The 18,023-nt window shown below is 46.1% G+C and overlaps 1 protein-coding gene across 1 annotated transcript; it reads left to right on the forward strand.

Annotated features, from left to right (window-relative positions):
- Positions 1 to 4,858: 4,858 nt before the first annotated feature.
- LOC109758193 (indole-3-acetaldehyde oxidase) lies at positions 4,859 to 15,815 on the forward strand. The gene is made up of 10 exons (XM_020317037.4): positions 4,859 to 5,334; positions 5,447 to 7,213; positions 8,965 to 9,224; positions 9,377 to 9,586; positions 11,396 to 11,614; positions 12,863 to 13,828; positions 14,014 to 14,106; positions 14,505 to 14,603; positions 14,907 to 15,096; positions 15,289 to 15,815. Exons 1-10 carry the CDS (start codon positions 5,184 to 5,186, stop codon positions 15,504 to 15,506), a joined length of 4,173 nt encoding a protein of 1,390 aa, XP_020172626.1. The 5' UTR covers positions 4,859 to 5,183; the 3' UTR covers positions 15,507 to 15,815.
- Positions 15,816 to 18,023: the final 2,208 nt, after the last annotated feature.

Here is an 18,023-nt window from a genome sequence, read left to right on the forward strand (position 1 = left end):
TTTTGCAGAAGATTAATATACAAATTTTTCACGTAGTCCTAATTTTTCAGAATTTTTGGAGTTATATAAGTATTCTAGTTATCCATATTGCTACAAACTGTTCTGTTTTTGACAGATTCTGTTTTCTTTGCGTTGTGTGCTTGTTTTGATGATTCTATGATTTTATTTGATGAGTTTTTTCATAGAAAAGTTGGAATACAGTAGATATAATGCAAGAATAAAATATGAATTGGTTTGATACAGTACTTATAGTAGTGATTTGTTCTCTTATACTAACGGATCTCACGAAGGTTTTGTTGAGTTTTGTGTGATTGAAGTTTTCAAGTTTTGGGTGATGTTATGATGGATGAAGGAATAAGGAGTAAGGAGAGCCTAAGCTTGGGGATGCCCATGGCATCCCAAGCTATTATCCAAAGAGAGGCAAGCAACTAAGCTTGGGGATGTCCCGAGTGGCATCCCCTCTTTCTTCTAACGACCATCGGTATTTTACTCGAAGCTATATTTTTATTTGTCACATACTATGAGTTTTGCTTGGAGTGTCTTGTATGATATGAGTCTTTGCTTGTTTTGTTTTGCTTTTTAAGTCTTGAATCCTCTGGACACACTTGTTTGAGAGAGACAAAATTATGCCATGACATGTTAGAATTGCTCTAGTGCTTCACTTATATCTTTTTTAGCACGGTGTGCTTAAATATTTTTGAAGAAATGCTCTCTTACTTCACTTAGATTTATTTGAGAGTTAGTAATTTTTTTAAGAAATTTTCTCTTGCTTCACTTAAATTAATTTGAGAGAAAGAAATATTATGCTCATGATCTTCACTTATATTTGTTTGAGCTTATCAAAAGCAACACATGAAAATTAGTCCCAAAGTAATAGATATCCAAGAAGGATATAATAAAAACTTTCATGAAGATCATTGGACAAAATAAACTTGATTCCTTGTAATAGTTTTGAGATATGATGATGTGATATGTGAGTCATGTTGATGAGTAATTGTGCTTTAGTAAGAATATTGGTGTTAAGGTTTGTGATTCCCTATGCAAGCACGAAAGTCAATAGTCATGCAATGAAATTATATCCTACTTGTGGTGCATTATTCGGTGATAATTATGCTTAATGCTCGCTTATGAGATTATTCGTTTCTTGGTTGGTTGCTTCTCAATCTTTTGCTAGCCTTCATTTTGCACTAAGTATAATCACTACTTGTGCATCCAAAAACCTTTAAACCAGTTTTGCCACATGAGTCCACTATATCTACCTATATGCGGTATTCTTTTGCTGTTCTAAGCAAATTTTTCTTTGCCATCTCTAATTTTCAAAATAAATTTCTTTTTTGTGTGCTTGTACCGCTCGCGAGGCGGTGAGGGGTGGCTGATATTTTCCATGCTAGATGTGTTATTCTCACGATGAGTGTTTATTCACTTGTCATTGCACGAGAGTAAGGCAAAGGTATTAGGGATGCCCAGTCCCGAGATGAAAAATGAATTTACTTTATGTTGTCAAATAATAAATTCCTTGAAAAGTGTTGGTATGGAGGGCACCCGTGGATACTGTTAGCCATGGAAAGTGAAAGTATGGTGGAAAAAGGAATAAACTTTATTTTCTGTTTGGGAACCGCCTATGATATATCTAGCATGGAAAGTGTGGGGAATTCTAAGTCGTTTTCGTTGGTGGGAAAAGTATGCCTCCCAAAATGTTTTTATCTCTAAGTTTTTCGCTTTAAGCTCTCGCACCTCTACAAATCCCTACTTCCCTCCGCGAAGGGCCTTTCTTTTTACTTTATGCAATTTTTAATTTTAATTTGAGTCTCCATCTTCTCTTATAAAGCACCAACTAGGAGGCACTATGATCGTACTTAAGCATTGGGTGTAGCTAATATGCGAGTGTGTTTCATGAATGGATCAATGTTTGAGCATGATGGGCTAGGGATAACTTATTTTAGCATTGATATTTTGAAAGACATGGTTGTTTGTTGATATGCTTGAGTATTTAAGTCTCATGTCAAAGCTGGACTATTGCTTTGAACCATATAAAAGTCCAAATGTCCATGCTATAAAGAAAAGAATATGAGATGACATGTTAGGCAGCATTCCACATCAAAAATTCTGTTTTTATCATTTACCTACTCGAGGACGAGCAGGAATTAAGCTTGTGATGTTGATATGTCTCCAACGTATCTATAATTTTTGATTGTTCCATATTGTTATATTATCATTCTTGGATGTTTTATAATCAATTTATAGTCATTTTATATCATTTTTTGGTACTAACCTATTGACATAGTGCCAAGTGCCAGTTGTGTTTTTTGCATGTTTTCTACATCGCAGAAAATCAATATCAAACGGAGTCCAAATGCAGCGAAACTTTTTGTGGATTTTTTTGGACCAGAAGACATCCAGTGGGCCGGAGAAGCACCTAGGGGTGCTCAGAGGGGAGAACAACCCACCAGGGCGCGTCTGGAGGCCCGGGCGCGCCCGGGTGGGTTGTGCCCACCTCGGGTGCTCCCTGAACCGCCTCTTTGCTCTATAAATACCCCAATATTCCAAAAACCCTAGGGGAGTCGACGAAAATCAATTCCAGCCGCCGCAAGTTCCAGAACCACCAGATCCAAGCTAGACACCATCACGGAGGGGTGCATCATGTCCATTGGTGCCTCTCCGATGATGCGTGAGTAGTTCTTTGTAGACCTACGGGCCCGTAGTTAGTAGCTAGATGGCTTCCTCTCTCTCGTTTGATTCTCAATACAATGGTCTCTTGGAGATCCATATGATGTAACTCTTTTTGCAGTGTGTTTGTTGGGATCCGATGAACTTTGAGTTTATGATCAGATCTATCTTTTTATCCATGAAAGTTATTTGAGTCTTCTTTGATCTCTTATATGCATGATTACTTATAGCCTCGTATTTCTTCTCCGATATTTGGTTTTTGTTTGGCTAACTTTTATCTTGCAATGGGAAGAGGTGCTTTGTGATGGGTTCGATCTTACGGGGCTTGATACCAGTGACAGAAAGGGAACCGACACGTATGTATCGTTGCTATCAAGGATAACAAGATGGGGTCTATTTCTATATAAATAGATCTTGTCTACATCATGTCATCGTTCTTATTGCATTACTCCGTTTCTCCATGAACTTAATACACTAGATGCATGCTCGATAGCGGTCAATGTGTGGAGTAATAGTAGTAGATGCAGACAGGAGTCGGTCTACTAATCTTGGACGTGATGCCTATATAATGATCATTGCCTCGATATCGTCATGATTATTTGAAGTTCTATCAATTGCCCAACAGTAATTTGTTCACCCACCGTTTGCTATTTTTCTCGAGAGAAGCCGCTAATGAAATCTATGGCCCCCGGGTCTCTTCTTCATTATATTTGCCTTTGCGATCTATTTTCCTTTGCTTTTATTTTTAGATCTATTAAACCAAAAATACAAAATACCTTGCTGCACTTTATTTTATTTGGCGTTCGATTTATCAATATTTACAACTCTCTCACGTCCGTTTGCCTATTTCTGGCGCCGTTGCCCCAAAGGGATTGACAACCCCTTTAATACGTTGGGTTGCGAGTATTTGTTATTTGTGTGCAGGTGATGTTCATGTAGTGTTGCGTGGTTCTCCTACTGGTTCGATAACCTTGGTCTAATCACTGAGTGAAATACCTACCGTTGCTGTGCTGCATCATCCCTTCCTTTTTAGGGAAATACCGACGTAGTTCAAGCAAACATCACATACCTGCATGGGTGCAAAGCGACCGGGGTACACTCGGACGCGATGACGTCGCCTGCACTGCTTAGCTGGGCGACGGGTGCCTGCGCAGAGCCTGAGCTTTCGCCACTGCTGCCCCGGTCAAGGGCCAACCAGCGTAGCGTGATGCAAAGGGCGATCTCCTCCACGTCGTCGTCGGCGGCGCTGCCGCCGCCTCTCGCCATAGGTCGAATTGGGACAGACGAAAAGAGGAGGAGGCGAAGAGAGAGAGAGAGAAAGAAAGAGAGAGAGAGAGATGGAGTGGATTGCGGTCTAGAGTTCGTCCGAATTTGGGATTTATGTGCCGGGTGGCCCACGATGAGCCGGTCTGGCGTGACGAACATGTGTGGGCCTTCGCAAACCCTCCTTAGAATTGGGCTGGATCTGAGGGGCGCGGGACAGCCCGGACGACCGGTTTGAGAGACACATTTGGTTCGGATTTTTTGGCCGGTCAGTGACCAGGCCATTTGTCGGGGGGTGGGGTGGGGGGAGGTGTGGGCGCCCAGATGTAGATGCTCTTAGTCAGACCACACTTTGATTTGCGGCACTTGACGGGCAGAATACCATCTCCTTTGGTTTTAGGAATTCTATAGGATAGGATTTTCAAAAGAAAAATTCTTCTCAAACCTTTTGGTTTGTAGGAATGAATTCTTATTTTGTAAGATAGAAATTAACCCTTCACGTTTTAAAGAAAAAAGACATTAAATTAGTACAAAGTTGAGTCATCTATTTTGGAACGAAGGGAGTATACATCAATGTCTTTTTTTTTTATAAAATTTGAGATACATGTCATCTCACTTTCTATAATATTTCTATTAAAAAATAAGACCACTCCAAGGACTAACCCTCATTGACTTTTTTTATAGAAGAAACTCCGTGAACACCGCACGTTCGAACCGGGACTCGAACTTGGGTGCTGTCCAGCCAATGGGTCGATGACCGTTTCTTTGACATTTCTATTCTATGAACCAACATTTGGGCTTTTGTCAAGTGGGATTGGTCGCGGAGGTGGACGTCTTCACGTGGCCGGAGCATGGTCGAAACCGCCGCGCGTGCACCGGGACACCCGCTTCGTCTTCGTCTTCGCTGTGACGCCGTCCCTCACGTGTTATTGCAGTTATAAAATATTCATTCAGTCAATCAAGTGATCCCAAACAACTCCACCCCATGCGCCGTCCATCCTATTCGTTGGCCCCACCTGCAGCTGCCACGACACGTCTCTCCAGCAACGCCGCCGGGGTCGGGGGAGGCGACACATGCTCTCGCATGTCACCGTCGGTTGTTCTCTGTTTGGAATTTCGCGAGCTCTCGCAGCCGAGGCAGACAGTGACGAGACTGCGACATGGAAGGGTGGAAGGCTCACTAGATAAGGAGATCGAGCACATGGGAATCGGATTCCGGCACGCAAATCTCTCCCCCTTTTCGCCTCCGCGCGATGGCTTCCTCGACGCCGCCGTCCGCGGCGCTCTTTGCCGTCAACGGCCAGCGCTTCGAGCTCCGCGGTGGCGACGACCCGGGCGCCACCCTCCTCGACTTCATCCGCACCCGCACCCGCTTCACCGGCCCCAAGCTCGGCTGCGGCGAAGGTGCGCACTACCACTTTGCACTTACCCCCTACCTCTCCTCCTAGGCAGAGGCCGTTGCCGTCGCCGTCGCCATTCGAGGTTAATGCGGGTTTTCATTCGGACTTGGTTGCAGGTGGGTGCGGCGCGTGCGTAGTGCTGCTCTCCACGTACGACGCAGCGGCCGACCAGGTCTCGCACGCCGCCGTGAGCTCGTGCCTGGCCCTTGTGCACGGGCTCCACCACTGCGCGGTCACCACCACCGAGGGGCTCGGGAACAGCCGCGACGGGCTCCACGCCGTGCACGCGCGATTCGCGGGCTTCCACGCCTCGCAGTGCGGCTTCTGCACGCCCGGGATGTGCATGTCCCTCGCCGCCGCGCTAGCCGGCGCAGAGGGCAAGGGGTCCGGTCCGCCTCCGCGGGAGGGGTTCTCGAGGCTCACGTCGGCTGACGCGGAGCGCGCCGTCGTGGGTAACCTGTGCCGCTGCACGGGGTACCGCCCCATTGCCGACGCCTGCAAGAGCTTCGCGGCAGACGTCGATTTGGAGGACCTTGGTCTCAACTCCTTCTGGAAAAAGGGAGACGCTCATGTCGACAAATTGCCACCGTACAAGGAGGGGAGCATTGGTGCTTTCCCGGAATTTCTCAAGGCTGAGATCATAGCCTCTCTGAGGGTTGATAAGTGTATGTCGGCTACGGTAATGGTGGGGAGCGAGAGCTCTTGGCATCGACCTCGGAGTGTGGAAGAGTACTACAGGCTGATAGCTTCCGATTCATTCGATGGAAGTGGCACAAAGGTGGTCGCAGGCAACACCTCTTCTGGTGTTTACAGGGAGGCAGAGGTGTATGATAGGTACATTGACCTGAGAGACATCCCAGAGTTGAATTCAGTATCCAAGGATTCCGAGGGTGTTCAAATTGGAGCTGCAACATCGATCTCTCGGGTTATTGAGATTTTAAGACGAGAAGGTGATGACTGCAAGGATGTCATCTTTGGTAAGATTGCTGATCACATGGAAAAGGTGTCCTCTTATTATGTTCGGAACACGGCAACCTTGGGTGGAAATTTGGTGATGGCGCAAAGGGACGAATTTCCCTCTGATATTGCAACTATTCTTCTTGCTGCTGGTTCGTCAGTGTGCATCCAGGTATCATCAGGAAAATTGAATGTCACGTTGGATGAGTTCCTGGAAATGCCACCGTGTGATTACAAGGCACTACTCTTAAGCATTTCTCTTCCTCGTTGTACTCCTGAGAATGTCTCATCAAGTGCTGGGGCTGTAAATATGACAGGAGATAAGACAGAAAGTTCACTGCTATTTGAGACATACCGAGCTGCTCCGCGCCCTCTTGGAAATGCAGTTGCTTACCTTAACTGCGCTTTCTTTGCTCAAATCTCCTCTGATGAAAGTTCAGGAAGCTTAATACTGGAAAAACTACATTTAGCTTTTGGTGCATTTGGAACCCGACATGCTATCAGGGCTAGAGACGTTGAGAAGTACTTAGTTGGTAAACCCATTAGTGCATCAGTCCTGCTTGAAGCATGCAACGTTCTTAAGAAAAGCATTGTTCCAAAAGAAGGCACAACACATTCTGCTTACAGATCAAGCTTGGCAGTTGCCTTTCTGTTTACTTTTCTTTACCCGATGACCAAACGAAATGTGAAGCCTGCAAGATCAGCTCGTCTAAATGGCCATGCTGCTTCTGATACCAATGGAAATCCAAATTGTCCACCCAGTGCAGATATTGACTTGTCACTTAAGGAGACCAATGGTGTGAAATCTGGTCTGCATAGCAATGACCACATACTTGAATCTTGCAAGCAGATAGTTGAAATCGGTAAAGATTATCTCCCAGTTGGCATACCAGCCAAGAAAGTTGGAGCAGAACTCCAAGCCTCTGGTACGAGCTTCACATATTTCTTGTTGTAGCCATTGGTAATCTTGAACTTAGGTAAGGGAAAAGTATATTTTTCGTCCATGAATTCTCTCGAAAGTATATAAAATGGTCCCCCAACTCTAAAACAGGCAAATATTAGCCCCTTAACTTCTCAAACCGGATTAGTCCCTTCACACGCAAAAGCGGTTTTCATGCTGACTTGGCATGGCTTTGACCGGTCGTCACCTATGTGGCAGTCTTCTTCTTCCTTCTCATTGTAACTCAGCTGGACATTTTGTCGAGCAGTGAGCGCACACTGAGCAATAGGAGAAGGAGGTAGATGTGGAGCTTGTGTGGTTCACGGCGGTGCACGCAAAGGGTGCAGACAGCCGGGGAGCTGTGGCACTACGAGGCTCGCTAGCAGCAGGGAAACACGCGGCAGATTGGCCTTGACGTAGGCGAGCTCCTAACACGGCGAAGTGCTGCTCGTGTTGCCATCCTGGTGCTCATGGTATGCCTCCGTCATTGCTGGCCACGGCGCCGATGATGTCTCCGCGTCGCCCTGAGCCTGTATCACAAACATGCGTTGCCCCAGGTCGTCTGGCGCTCTTCCTCCTCCAGCACACGTGGTTTCCATGCTCGGAGCTGGGGGCAATCGCACCGTCTTGGCGTCACTGCGGGAGGTCCCTCGGGTGGCATCATGGTCCATGGCGATGCCAGGTGCATGTCTTCTCCTCCCTTTGGGACGCCGACGCGGTGGTCACCGGAGTCTGGCTCAGCGGCACGGAGTGCCCCTGTCGCAGCACGCCTCTGCCTCGTGCACCCGTCCTGGGCATCCCTGCTAGCGCAGGCCGTTCCGCCGAGTAGTTTTCAGCGCGGACGACAACGACAAAGCGAGGATGTCAAGCGCTATCACGGTCGAACTCGACGAGGCACGAGCGCGCCAGCAGGATTGAGATCCTGATGTCGCAATGTTGAGGCATGTGTTGCGCGCGGTTGTGTTCATGCGCGTCACGGAGGGGAGAGCCCACTTGCACTTGCACGCGCCTGCAGCATGGTGCCGCAGCTTCGCCGCTCGCTCATGGCCACTGGCTGTCATTGTGGTTCGCCACCGGTTATGTTGGCCAGGCTCGTCTTGCTTGTGCCGATGCAATTCGTCGACTTGTCAAAAAAATTTAAAAAATTGGCCTAGTGTTGAACGGCTCGCTCTAGCAAAGCTGCCCGAGTGAGTGGCATTGGCATTGTTCTGTATGTGCTAGCTTTGTATGCACATGTTCCTGATGCCACGAGCCACACAAGATCCATGCCTACCTCAGTCTCCTGTTGCTCATGCCCAACTGAGTTAAAATGGGAAGGAAGAAGATTGCCACACAGGTGACGGGTCAAAACCATGCGGTGTCAGCATGCAAACCGCTTTTGGCGCATGAAGGGACTAAACTATTCCGGTTTGAAGAGTTGAGGGACTAAGGTTTGCCGGTTTTGGAGTTGAGGGGCCATTTCTATACTTTCGAGAGAGTTTAGGGACAAAAAATATACCTTTCCCTATTTATATAGATAACTTAGCAGTTGTTTTATGCAGCATGTTGTTTTTCTTGCTAGTGTTGTTTAGTGACATGGTTTATCTTCCTTTCTTCCATCTTATCTATACATTGATGATTCCTTTCTTAACATTTCTTTCAAGTTTATTTATGTGTCTATTTTAATCAGTGGAAGTTACATACTCCGATCTTGCATAAAGTATACTGTAGTGCTGATAACAGAAACATTATGTATAGGTGAGGCTGTATATGTGGATGACATCCCTTCTCCAGAGGGCTGCCTTTATGGAGCATTTGTATATAGTACAAAGCCTTTAGCTCATGTGAATAGCATAGAGCTTGACCCTTCTCTCGAGCAGCTGAAAACTGTGGCAGTTATCACTGTTAAGGATATTCCAAAGGGGGGTGTCAATTTTGGGGCCAACACTATATTTGGACCTGAACCTCTGTTTGGCGATCCACTTACTCAGTGTGCTGGGGAACCTCTTGGTATCGTGGTATGGCTTTTGCTCTGATGGTTTGGATTTGAAGAAATCTGCAACAGTTTTCAACAAAAAGAAAAAATAATTATCCTTTAGTGAAGTTTATATTTCTGACAACATGAGTTAACGTTAAATCCAGCTATTACTGAAGATTTTAGCATTTTTAGGTTGCAGAAACACGAAATTTTGCCAATATAGCTGCCAAACGAGCTGTAGTCACCTACAGCACAGAAACTTTGGATAGCCCAGTTTTATCGATAGAGGAGGCAGTTAGAAGATGCAGTTATTTTGAAACCCCACCATTTCTTCTTCCGCAAAATATTGGTGATTTTTCCAAAGGGATGGAAGAAGCCGATCAGAAGATCTACTCAGCTGAGGTACACCTCATATAATTTTTAATGCTAAGTTGAATCTTCTTGATACCCATCCAAAGTCTGTGGATGAACTGATTCTTATGTCAGGTAAAGAGTTTCAGCTTGGGCTAACATTAGTATTCATTGGTCGCATGTACGTGTTATATGAGATGGTTCTGTGGCAGACTGGTAGGTGTTTGGCCCATGAAGAGTGATGAACTCGTAATTTGATATTTACTACACCTGTTCACTATTATAAGATGTTCTGGATATTTCAATATGGACTACATATGGACTGAAATGAGTGAACAAACACACTGAAACATGTCTACATGCATCCGATTTAGAAAAAGTTAGAACATCTTATAATAGTGAATCGAGAGAGTATTTAAGTACTTGTGCATTGCTACGGAATAGCTATTAAATATGCACAATCACCATTGATTACAAAGGGTTGTTTCATACAAGTACCTGATGAAAGCTTGCCTAAGATTATCAGCATATACAGCTTCAACGACAGTCTGGCGGAAACAGAGCTTGAAGGCTCGGCGCTTGGCAGACCTGATCTGTGCGGCGGAAGCTACGCGGCCTTGTGCTCCTCGTTGGCGACGCACGTGACCTCGGCACGTGCCCTGGCCCGCCTTGCGCTTTGCCGCCAGCGCTCGGGGTTCAGCAGTTGTACCTCGTAGGTGTATGGATGCCACAGGTTTCCCGCCTCGTGCGCGTACCCCCTGCGCTGCCGCTCAAGCCGTGGCCACGCCTCCCGTGTGTCGCTGCTACCCGTGGTGGCCGTGGCAGTGGTGAGATCCCCCAGCTTCCGAGGTAACTGCTGGGTTGCGAAACCTCATGCAGGTCTGCCGGCATGGTGGTCTGTAAGGCCTTGTACAATGCAAGGTGCTTAGAAAAATAAACCAGTTTTTCTTGAGTACCGGTGCTTATTTGTAGAGGGTAGACGCTTAATTAGGCACCCCTCCTGTAGAGATAAGCACTGATGCTTGAGAAAAACTCGATTTATTTTACTAAGCACCTTGCATTGTGCAAGGCCTAAACAGACAATGAGGATGTTCCCGATCAGCATGCATAAAGTGGGAGTTGTGGGTAGGAAGAGGAAATAGCTTTTTTTTAGAGACGTGGAAATATTGGATCGCATCCTGGTTTATTCTCAGCAGAGACATGCCGGGGGGGGGGGGGGGGGGGGTGGATGGGAGACATACGAAGACAAATGTTAAGAGGGAACACTTACCAAAGGAAACACGGTAACCACTGTAAAAAAAGGAAGCATGGTAAAAACGGAAACGTCTCTGGGGTATGGATAAGGAAACAAATCGGTGTGCATGGAAAATGACAAGACTATCAGTAAGGGGGGAATCGGTGGAAGGGGGATCGGTGGGGAATAAACCAAGACAAAGGGGAGGCTTCACCAACCTATATACAGACACCAACTCCCCTTTAATAGTAAAAGATATAGTAAAGATTATTTATTGCTGCAACGCTGAATCACCCTTAGTGCCCCTACAGTAGTTTACATTAAATGGATGTTGCAAGTGTGCCTCCCTTTTATGTTCCCTTTTCCTCTGATTTGTGTCTCCCTACTTGTGAGTTGTTTCCTTGTCTAACCTTTCAATCTCGACCCCCACAATTATTGAACAAAGGTGGTTAGTCCTTTCTTATGTACTCCCTCTGATCCAAAAAAAAGTGTCCTGGTTTTAGTTCAAATTTGCACTAAAACCACGACACTTTTTTTTGGATCGGAGGGAGTATCTTTTTATAAGATTCGGTTATTCTTTATATATCTTTGATATTGTCGCATTGTGCTACAAACACTTGGTGCAGGTGAAGCTTAACTCACAGTATTACTTTTACATGGAAACACAAACTGCTCTAGCCATACCTGATGAGGATAATTGCATGGTAGTGTATAGCTCAAGTCAGTGCCCTGAGGCAGCACAAAATAACATTGCAACATGCCTCGGTTTACCTTGTCACAGTGTTCGTGTTATCACTAGAAGAGTTGGTGGTGGCTTCGGAGGGAAAGCTGTTAGATCATTACCAGTAAGTTCGATACCATCATTTCTTACAGCTTTTGAAATGCTGCAGACCATGTCTTATTTTTGTCAGATTATGCTTAACACTTCCTGTGAAGTACAAATGGTAAATCAGCTAAGTGCTGTTGCATGTTCAACTCTGCTGTGTTTACCAACTATCAGTTGTGCTTTAAAATGCAGACGCTGTGATCCTGAAATTTTGAGTACCCTCGCACCCAAATAAGAATATAGAACATCTGCACATACCTTCACCTTATAAGCATAACATACAGATTGCTTCAGCTGTAACACAACTAAAAGCGTATTGTTTCCCCTTGTGACATTGTTACACTGAATATTGAAGCCGAATTGTCTCTTTTAACAAGATTCACTCTGATCTAGCCATTTTCTTAATGACATACTTCATGTGAAGTTTTCAAGTGCTACATATAGGAGGAGGCAGGTAGGGATGAAAATGGAGTGGAAACTTTCCGCTTTTCCGGAAGAAAAATGAAAATGGAGAGGAAATATGAAAACGGAAATGGAAATTTGCAAAACGGAAGTGGAAATGGAATTTTTTATACGGAAATGAAAACAAAAAATGGAACAGTGTTTTCCGGTGGAATAGACATGGAAACGAAACTTTCCGTTTCCATGAATATGGAATTTCTGTTTTTACTATAGGCTTATGGCTACTTTGTAGCCCAACCACCAAACAACACACAATGACACAATAAGAAGAATGGATCATTTGAATCCCAACTTCTACTACCACACCCGTGCTCAACTATATCCATGCGCAATTGTCCAATACTACTGCAATACTATGCTAAGTTGCTAACATAATCATATTATTTTCTAGCCATGTCACCAATTCATTAAATTTGTTTATTTTCATATGATTCAAGGGGTTTTTAAGTTCCGGCCAACGTCCACTTTTGTTTCCGTGTCCGCTCTGTATTCGCTCTATTTCTGTTTCCGGTAGTATCTGTTTCCGTTTTCATTTCCGGAGTTTCTGTATTTGTTTCCGCTTCTGCAAAAAAATATGAAAACAAATATGATAGCACTCAGTTCCATCTGTTTCCGCTCCGTTTTCATCCCTAGAGGCAGGGGTGGCTGCAGTCTTGCTGCTAAAGTGCTAAAAACTTGAAGAACATACTCATTTAAACATTGTTAAGTTCGGTGCTTCACGAGCCTTTTAATCTGCAGTTTTGTTTAACAGTTTATTGAGTTAGCATAAAGAACAGAACACTTATTATATGTATGTTAATTATAGGTGGCGACGGCCTGTGCACTTGCAGCATTTAAGTTGCGTCGTCCTGTTCGAATGTATCTTGATCGCAAGACTGACATGATAATGACTGGAGGTCGGCATCCTATGAAAATATGCTATTCGATAGGATTCAAATCAGATGGGAAGGTCACAGGATTGCATGTAGATTTGTTCATAAATGCAGGAATGACCATGGATATTAGCCCAATTATTCCTCATAATTTCATAGAGGCACTGAAGAAATATAATTGGGGTGCCTTTTCATATGATGCAAAGATTTGCAAAACAAACATTTCAACACGGTCTGCAATGCGGGGCCCTGGAGAAGTGCAAGGTTCTTATGTTGCTGAAGCTATTATTGAGCATGTGGCGTCAGTTCTCTCTACTGATGCTAATTTGGTAAGGCAGAGAAATATTCACACAGTGGAGAGCCTTGCTTTGTTTCACAGTGAGTGCCTGGAAAATGCCTTGGGGTATACACTTCCCTCTATCTGTAATCAGTTGACTGCATCAGCAAATTACCAATATCGTTCAGAAATAATCCAGACCTTTAACAAAACCAGCCAGTGGAAAAAGAGGGGACTTTCTTTTGTTCCGATAGTGCATAAAGTGTTATCTCGACCGACACCTGGAAAGGTGTCTATTCTTAACGATGGATCCATTGTTGTTGAAGTTGGAGGCATTGAGTTAGGCCAGGGGCTTTGGACAAAAGTGAAGCAGATGGCAGCATTTGGTCTTGGACAGTTGTGGGCTGATCGAAGCCAAGACCTGTTGGAAAGAGTAAGAGTTATTCAAGCAGACACGTTAAGTGTGGTACAGGGAGGGTGGACCACAGGGAGTACCACATCAGAATGCAGCTGTGAAGCAGTTCGACTTGCCTGCAATATCATGGTTGACAGGCTGAAATCACTCAAGGAGCAATTGCAAGAAAAGCATGGCAAAGTTTCATGGGATGGACTAATTTCACAGGTATTGATAAGATGATAACTTCAGTTAATAGCAACTATTATCAGGATGTTATTGTGTTATTCTCTCAAAAATTATTCGTCCGTAGAAATTTGTGCATCATTGGCTTCTATAGTTATGTGTGCCCTATTACATTACTCAGTAATGTAGTCAATGACCTTAAGGTATTGCGATGTTCCGTTATGCAGGCAAAAATGGCTGGTATGGATTTGTCAGCAAGAGAATATTACATTCCTGGGGCTTCTGGTTCATACCTAAACTACGGAGCTGCTGCTAGTGAGGTATCCTTACTCCATGGTTTACTTTAGTTTCAGATATGCTAGTAAACTGCTGCTATAGATGTACAAATTTGAAATAAATAAATGGAAAGAGTTGGGTATTAGTTCATGAGCAATTCTGCATGAATATGGATAAAGGAAATAGTGAAAAAAAATTCTAGTGCACTCCATATCTTTTTTACTATTCTTCTTTCCCCAGGGAGGGGGTATTTAAAAAGAAAAAATGGATAAAGGGTTAATTCGTTCTTGATAGCCATTTCCTTAACAAGTGAATGGGAACATACTCTGGATCGGAATCCGAAGAAAGTACTACTTGATAATTTCTACAAATTGCAAGTCCTTATTATGATTCCTACACACGCCTTTACATACATTAAGATATTCATAGTGGGTATTTACAGGTAGAGATTGATCTTCTCACGGGAGCAACTACAGTTTTGCGCAGTGATCTTATATATGACTGTGGCCAGAGCTTAAATCCTGCTGTGGACATGGGGCAGGTGGGTATAATTTGTCTCACTCTACTCTAACCTGTCTATATTTGTTAACTTTCCAAAGATGCATCTTCGAGTCATTTCAGATAGCAGGTCATCAATTAATTACAATGTAGTTTCATGGGATGCTACAGACCTACATTATTTGTGTTTTATGCTATCTTCTAGTATTGGTTTACTGTCTAGTGCATTGATTGTTCATTTCTTTAAGTCCACAGAGATGGACATAGAAACCCATTTCATTTTGATGTTGATTTGCATTAATGGTGTTTTAATATCTTTTGTTGCTGTCCTATTATGGCACTTCAGGTGGAAGGGGCCTTTGTTCAGGGAATTGGTTATTTCATGAGTGAGGAATATGTGACCAATACGGACGGGCTGGTTGTCTCGGACGGGACTTGGACATACAAGATCCCAACCGTGGACACCATCCCTAAACAGTTTAATGTTGAGCTGCGCAACAGTGGATTTCACAAGAAGAGAGTGCTGTCTTCAAAAGGTATTCAGTTTCTCCCCTGTTTTGACATCTATGGGCATATAACAAACGGATAGTTGTATTTTGCTTTCTAGGCTCCTAGCAGGGATAAGATGGTAATAAGTTAAAAAATAAAAAACAATAATTTAGAACATCTGGTAGAGATCGTTTATGATTTATTTATTTTTTGCCTTGTTGACTTGGTGTTTGTCACAGCATCTGGGGAGCCGCCTTTGCTCCTTGCAGCTTCAGTTCACTGCGCAACAAGGGATGCAATTGCCGCAGCAAGGAAGGAACTCCACTGTTGTGGGTCTGGATCGTCTTCACCTTCGTTCTTTGAGTTGGAAGTTCCGGCAATCATGCCTGTGGTGAAGGAGCTGTGTGGCTTGGACAATGTGGAGAAGTATTTGGAAACTCTAGTGGGTTCCAAATAAATACAGACGAATTTCACATTTGGCAAAGTAAATTATAATGATAGCATTATAAGGTATACTTCTTGCATAGTACTCTGGGCATACTAGAAGGTACTGAGCCACTTGTTAACGCATGTACAATTCGACTATAACAGAATTTTGTTTGGTTGTGCCACATTTGTTCGATAATTTCATTCTGGTACGGACTTACAGTACATAGTTCTTAGGTAACATTTTGTACTAGACTGATGGATGGATACACGGTATTTGTGACTCAAATAGGCAAAATGATAAGACTAAACAAATGGAAGACATATACTTGGACCATAATGAGACATAGTCATGGGACCTCCCTATTTGTGTAATGTAATGTGATTCATAGTTTGATAATGTTTTTCTTTTTCAGAAAAAGCAAGGTTATAATGTAGTACCTTTCGGTTTACCCGGCTGTGGGCGGCGGTGTGAAGGGGCTGCAGCGGTGGTGGTGCGCGGTGGGTTCCAGCGGCGTCGGACGGCCAGCTCTGGGCCCAGGCGGCGCGGGCTGAGGGCAGCGCGAGCTGCGGGCGTCCACCCCTGCTATGGCCGCGGCTGGTGGTGGTGGAGGAGGCGCAGCGGCGGTGGTTGGTGGGTGTGTTGGCCAGGCTCCAAGCGTTCCGCCGGCTGGACGACGACGGTAGTGCAGATGGGCTCCCTGGTGAGTATTCTTGCTGACTGGCGGTGGTCCGTGGGGATCCTCCTTTCCGGTGGTCGGATCTGCGTCGGTGGCTTTGCGCGGGTCTGCATCGGCCGCTGCGGTGGGGCGGCATAGGGGTGTGTCCGGTGGGGAGGTTGGCTGGAGGGATGGGCTGCGCCGATGTGCTTGGGCCACCCGTCACTGGCACAGGGGTGTGTCGATCCGGATGCGTCCGCTCCCCCACCTCCCCCTTTCCCCGTCCGTGTGCGGGTTGTCGCAGCTCTGATGACGTTCAAAGGCGGGGCGTATGCTACGCTTCGTCGGTCGGGGGTGTCCGTGTGGCTCAAAGTTGATCTCTTTGGATGGTCTTGGGGTGTCTGGATGCTGGGCGGCGGCCTTGGTGGCGGGAGGCGCGGCGTTCGTGGGCAGAACCTGCGCCTCGGGTGCGGGCGAGCGGCCATGGCCACGTGAGTGGGTGGTTGCTGGTGGTTGGCGGTGCTAGGATGCGTCGGAGGGGTGGGCATGCCGGGGTACATCACTTGCCCAATCTTGTATTGGCCTACGGCGGCGGCGGCGGACACCGTATCCTTCATGAAGGCTCCATCGCGGTGCCCTTACTCCTTCGAGCTGCTTCGGGTGAAAACTCGATCTTTGGGATCGGATGATGGCGGCTATCAGTGGTCGTTCTCTTCTAGGAGGCACCATCTTGGAGTCCTTGTCCCATCGTCTCTGTCTCACCTCTCCTCGGAGGCTTGGAGGTCTCCGTTGGTTCCAAGCGGTTCAACCTCGCGCATGTGTAGTGGTGTTATGGCCAGCTTAGCTAGGCCCACCGGGCAATCTTAGCCCACAAGTTATCTTAGGTTAATTCTTATGCAAGTTATCTTAGGTTAATTCTTATGCAAGTTATTTAGGTTATAAATATAGGCTGTAAGACTCTTTTTGGAATTAAGCAATACGAATATTATTATCCCTATTGCCCGGCTCCCAGAGGAGCCGGAACCCTAGCCGCCTCCAACCCTAGCTGCCGCCGCCATCCTCCTCCCACGCGACGGCGCCCAGTCGCCGGCACGCCCGCTCATCGCCGCGCTCCGCTCCATCCTTGCCCTACAACCTACGGAGCAGGTCCGGTAGGATCCCTGGTTCTACCAATTTGGTATCCAGAGACTCGGGTTCGATCATGTCATCATCAACACCCACGTCGCCGCTGCCCATCATCACCACCGCCCCGATGACCACTGTCGGGTCCCCAACGCCGCCGGCCCCGATCACCTCCGTGCCGCCGGCCCCCGTCACTTCCGCGCCGCCAACAACCTCCGTCTTCATGCCGGAGGAGATGACCAGCACCCTGCGGGACCTCGTGACGGCCGTTCAGGGCATCTCCCTGTACTTGGCCGGCCCGCACACCACCCCGCCGGCTGCGCCCCCCGCCTACAGCCACCCGGCGACGCACTGGCCGATCCAGAACGCGTCGGGCCCGAGCGGGACGCCCCTGCTGCCGTTCCAGGCGGGCTACACTGGCGGGCCCCCGCCGCTCCTGCACCTGCCCTGGTACTCGGTACCCGCGGCGATCGCTGGGGCCCATTCGCCGCTCCAGCCGCCGCCCGCCCTAGCGCCGTCCTGGCCGCAGTTGTAACACCCACGATGCGGCTATATCTCCCACGTGTCGAGGCACGACTTAGAGGCATAACCGCATTGTGGTTTTGTCGCAAGAAGGGTCATCTTCACACAATCCCATGTAATGAACAAGAATGGGATAAAGAGTTGGCTTACAATCGCCACTTCACACAATACATAAATAAATCATACATCAATCAGAGTACACACATAGGTCCGACTACGGAACCAAAAGAAAAGAAGACAACCCC

The sequence above is a fragment of the Aegilops tauschii genome, chromosome 2 (genome assembly GCF_002575655.3).
Source record: "Aegilops tauschii subsp. strangulata cultivar AL8/78 chromosome 2, Aet v6.0, whole genome shotgun sequence".
Classification (NCBI taxonomy): domain Eukaryota; kingdom Viridiplantae; phylum Streptophyta; class Magnoliopsida; order Poales; family Poaceae; genus Aegilops; species Aegilops tauschii.

Bases quoted from the DNA above. Each gene is read 5' to 3' on its own strand.
- LOC109758193 (XM_020317037.4), top strand. From the start codon at position 5,184: ATGGCTTCCTCGACGCCGCCGTCCGCGGCGCTCTTTGCCGTCAACGGC. The intron at 13,829-14,013 runs GTATTGATAAGA...TCCGTTATGCAG, and splicing joins GGGATGGACTAATTTCACAG to GCAAAAATGGCTGGTATGGA. The intron at 14,107-14,504 runs GTATCCTTACTC...GGGTATTTACAG, and splicing joins ACGGAGCTGCTGCTAGTGAG to GTAGAGATTGATCTTCTCAC.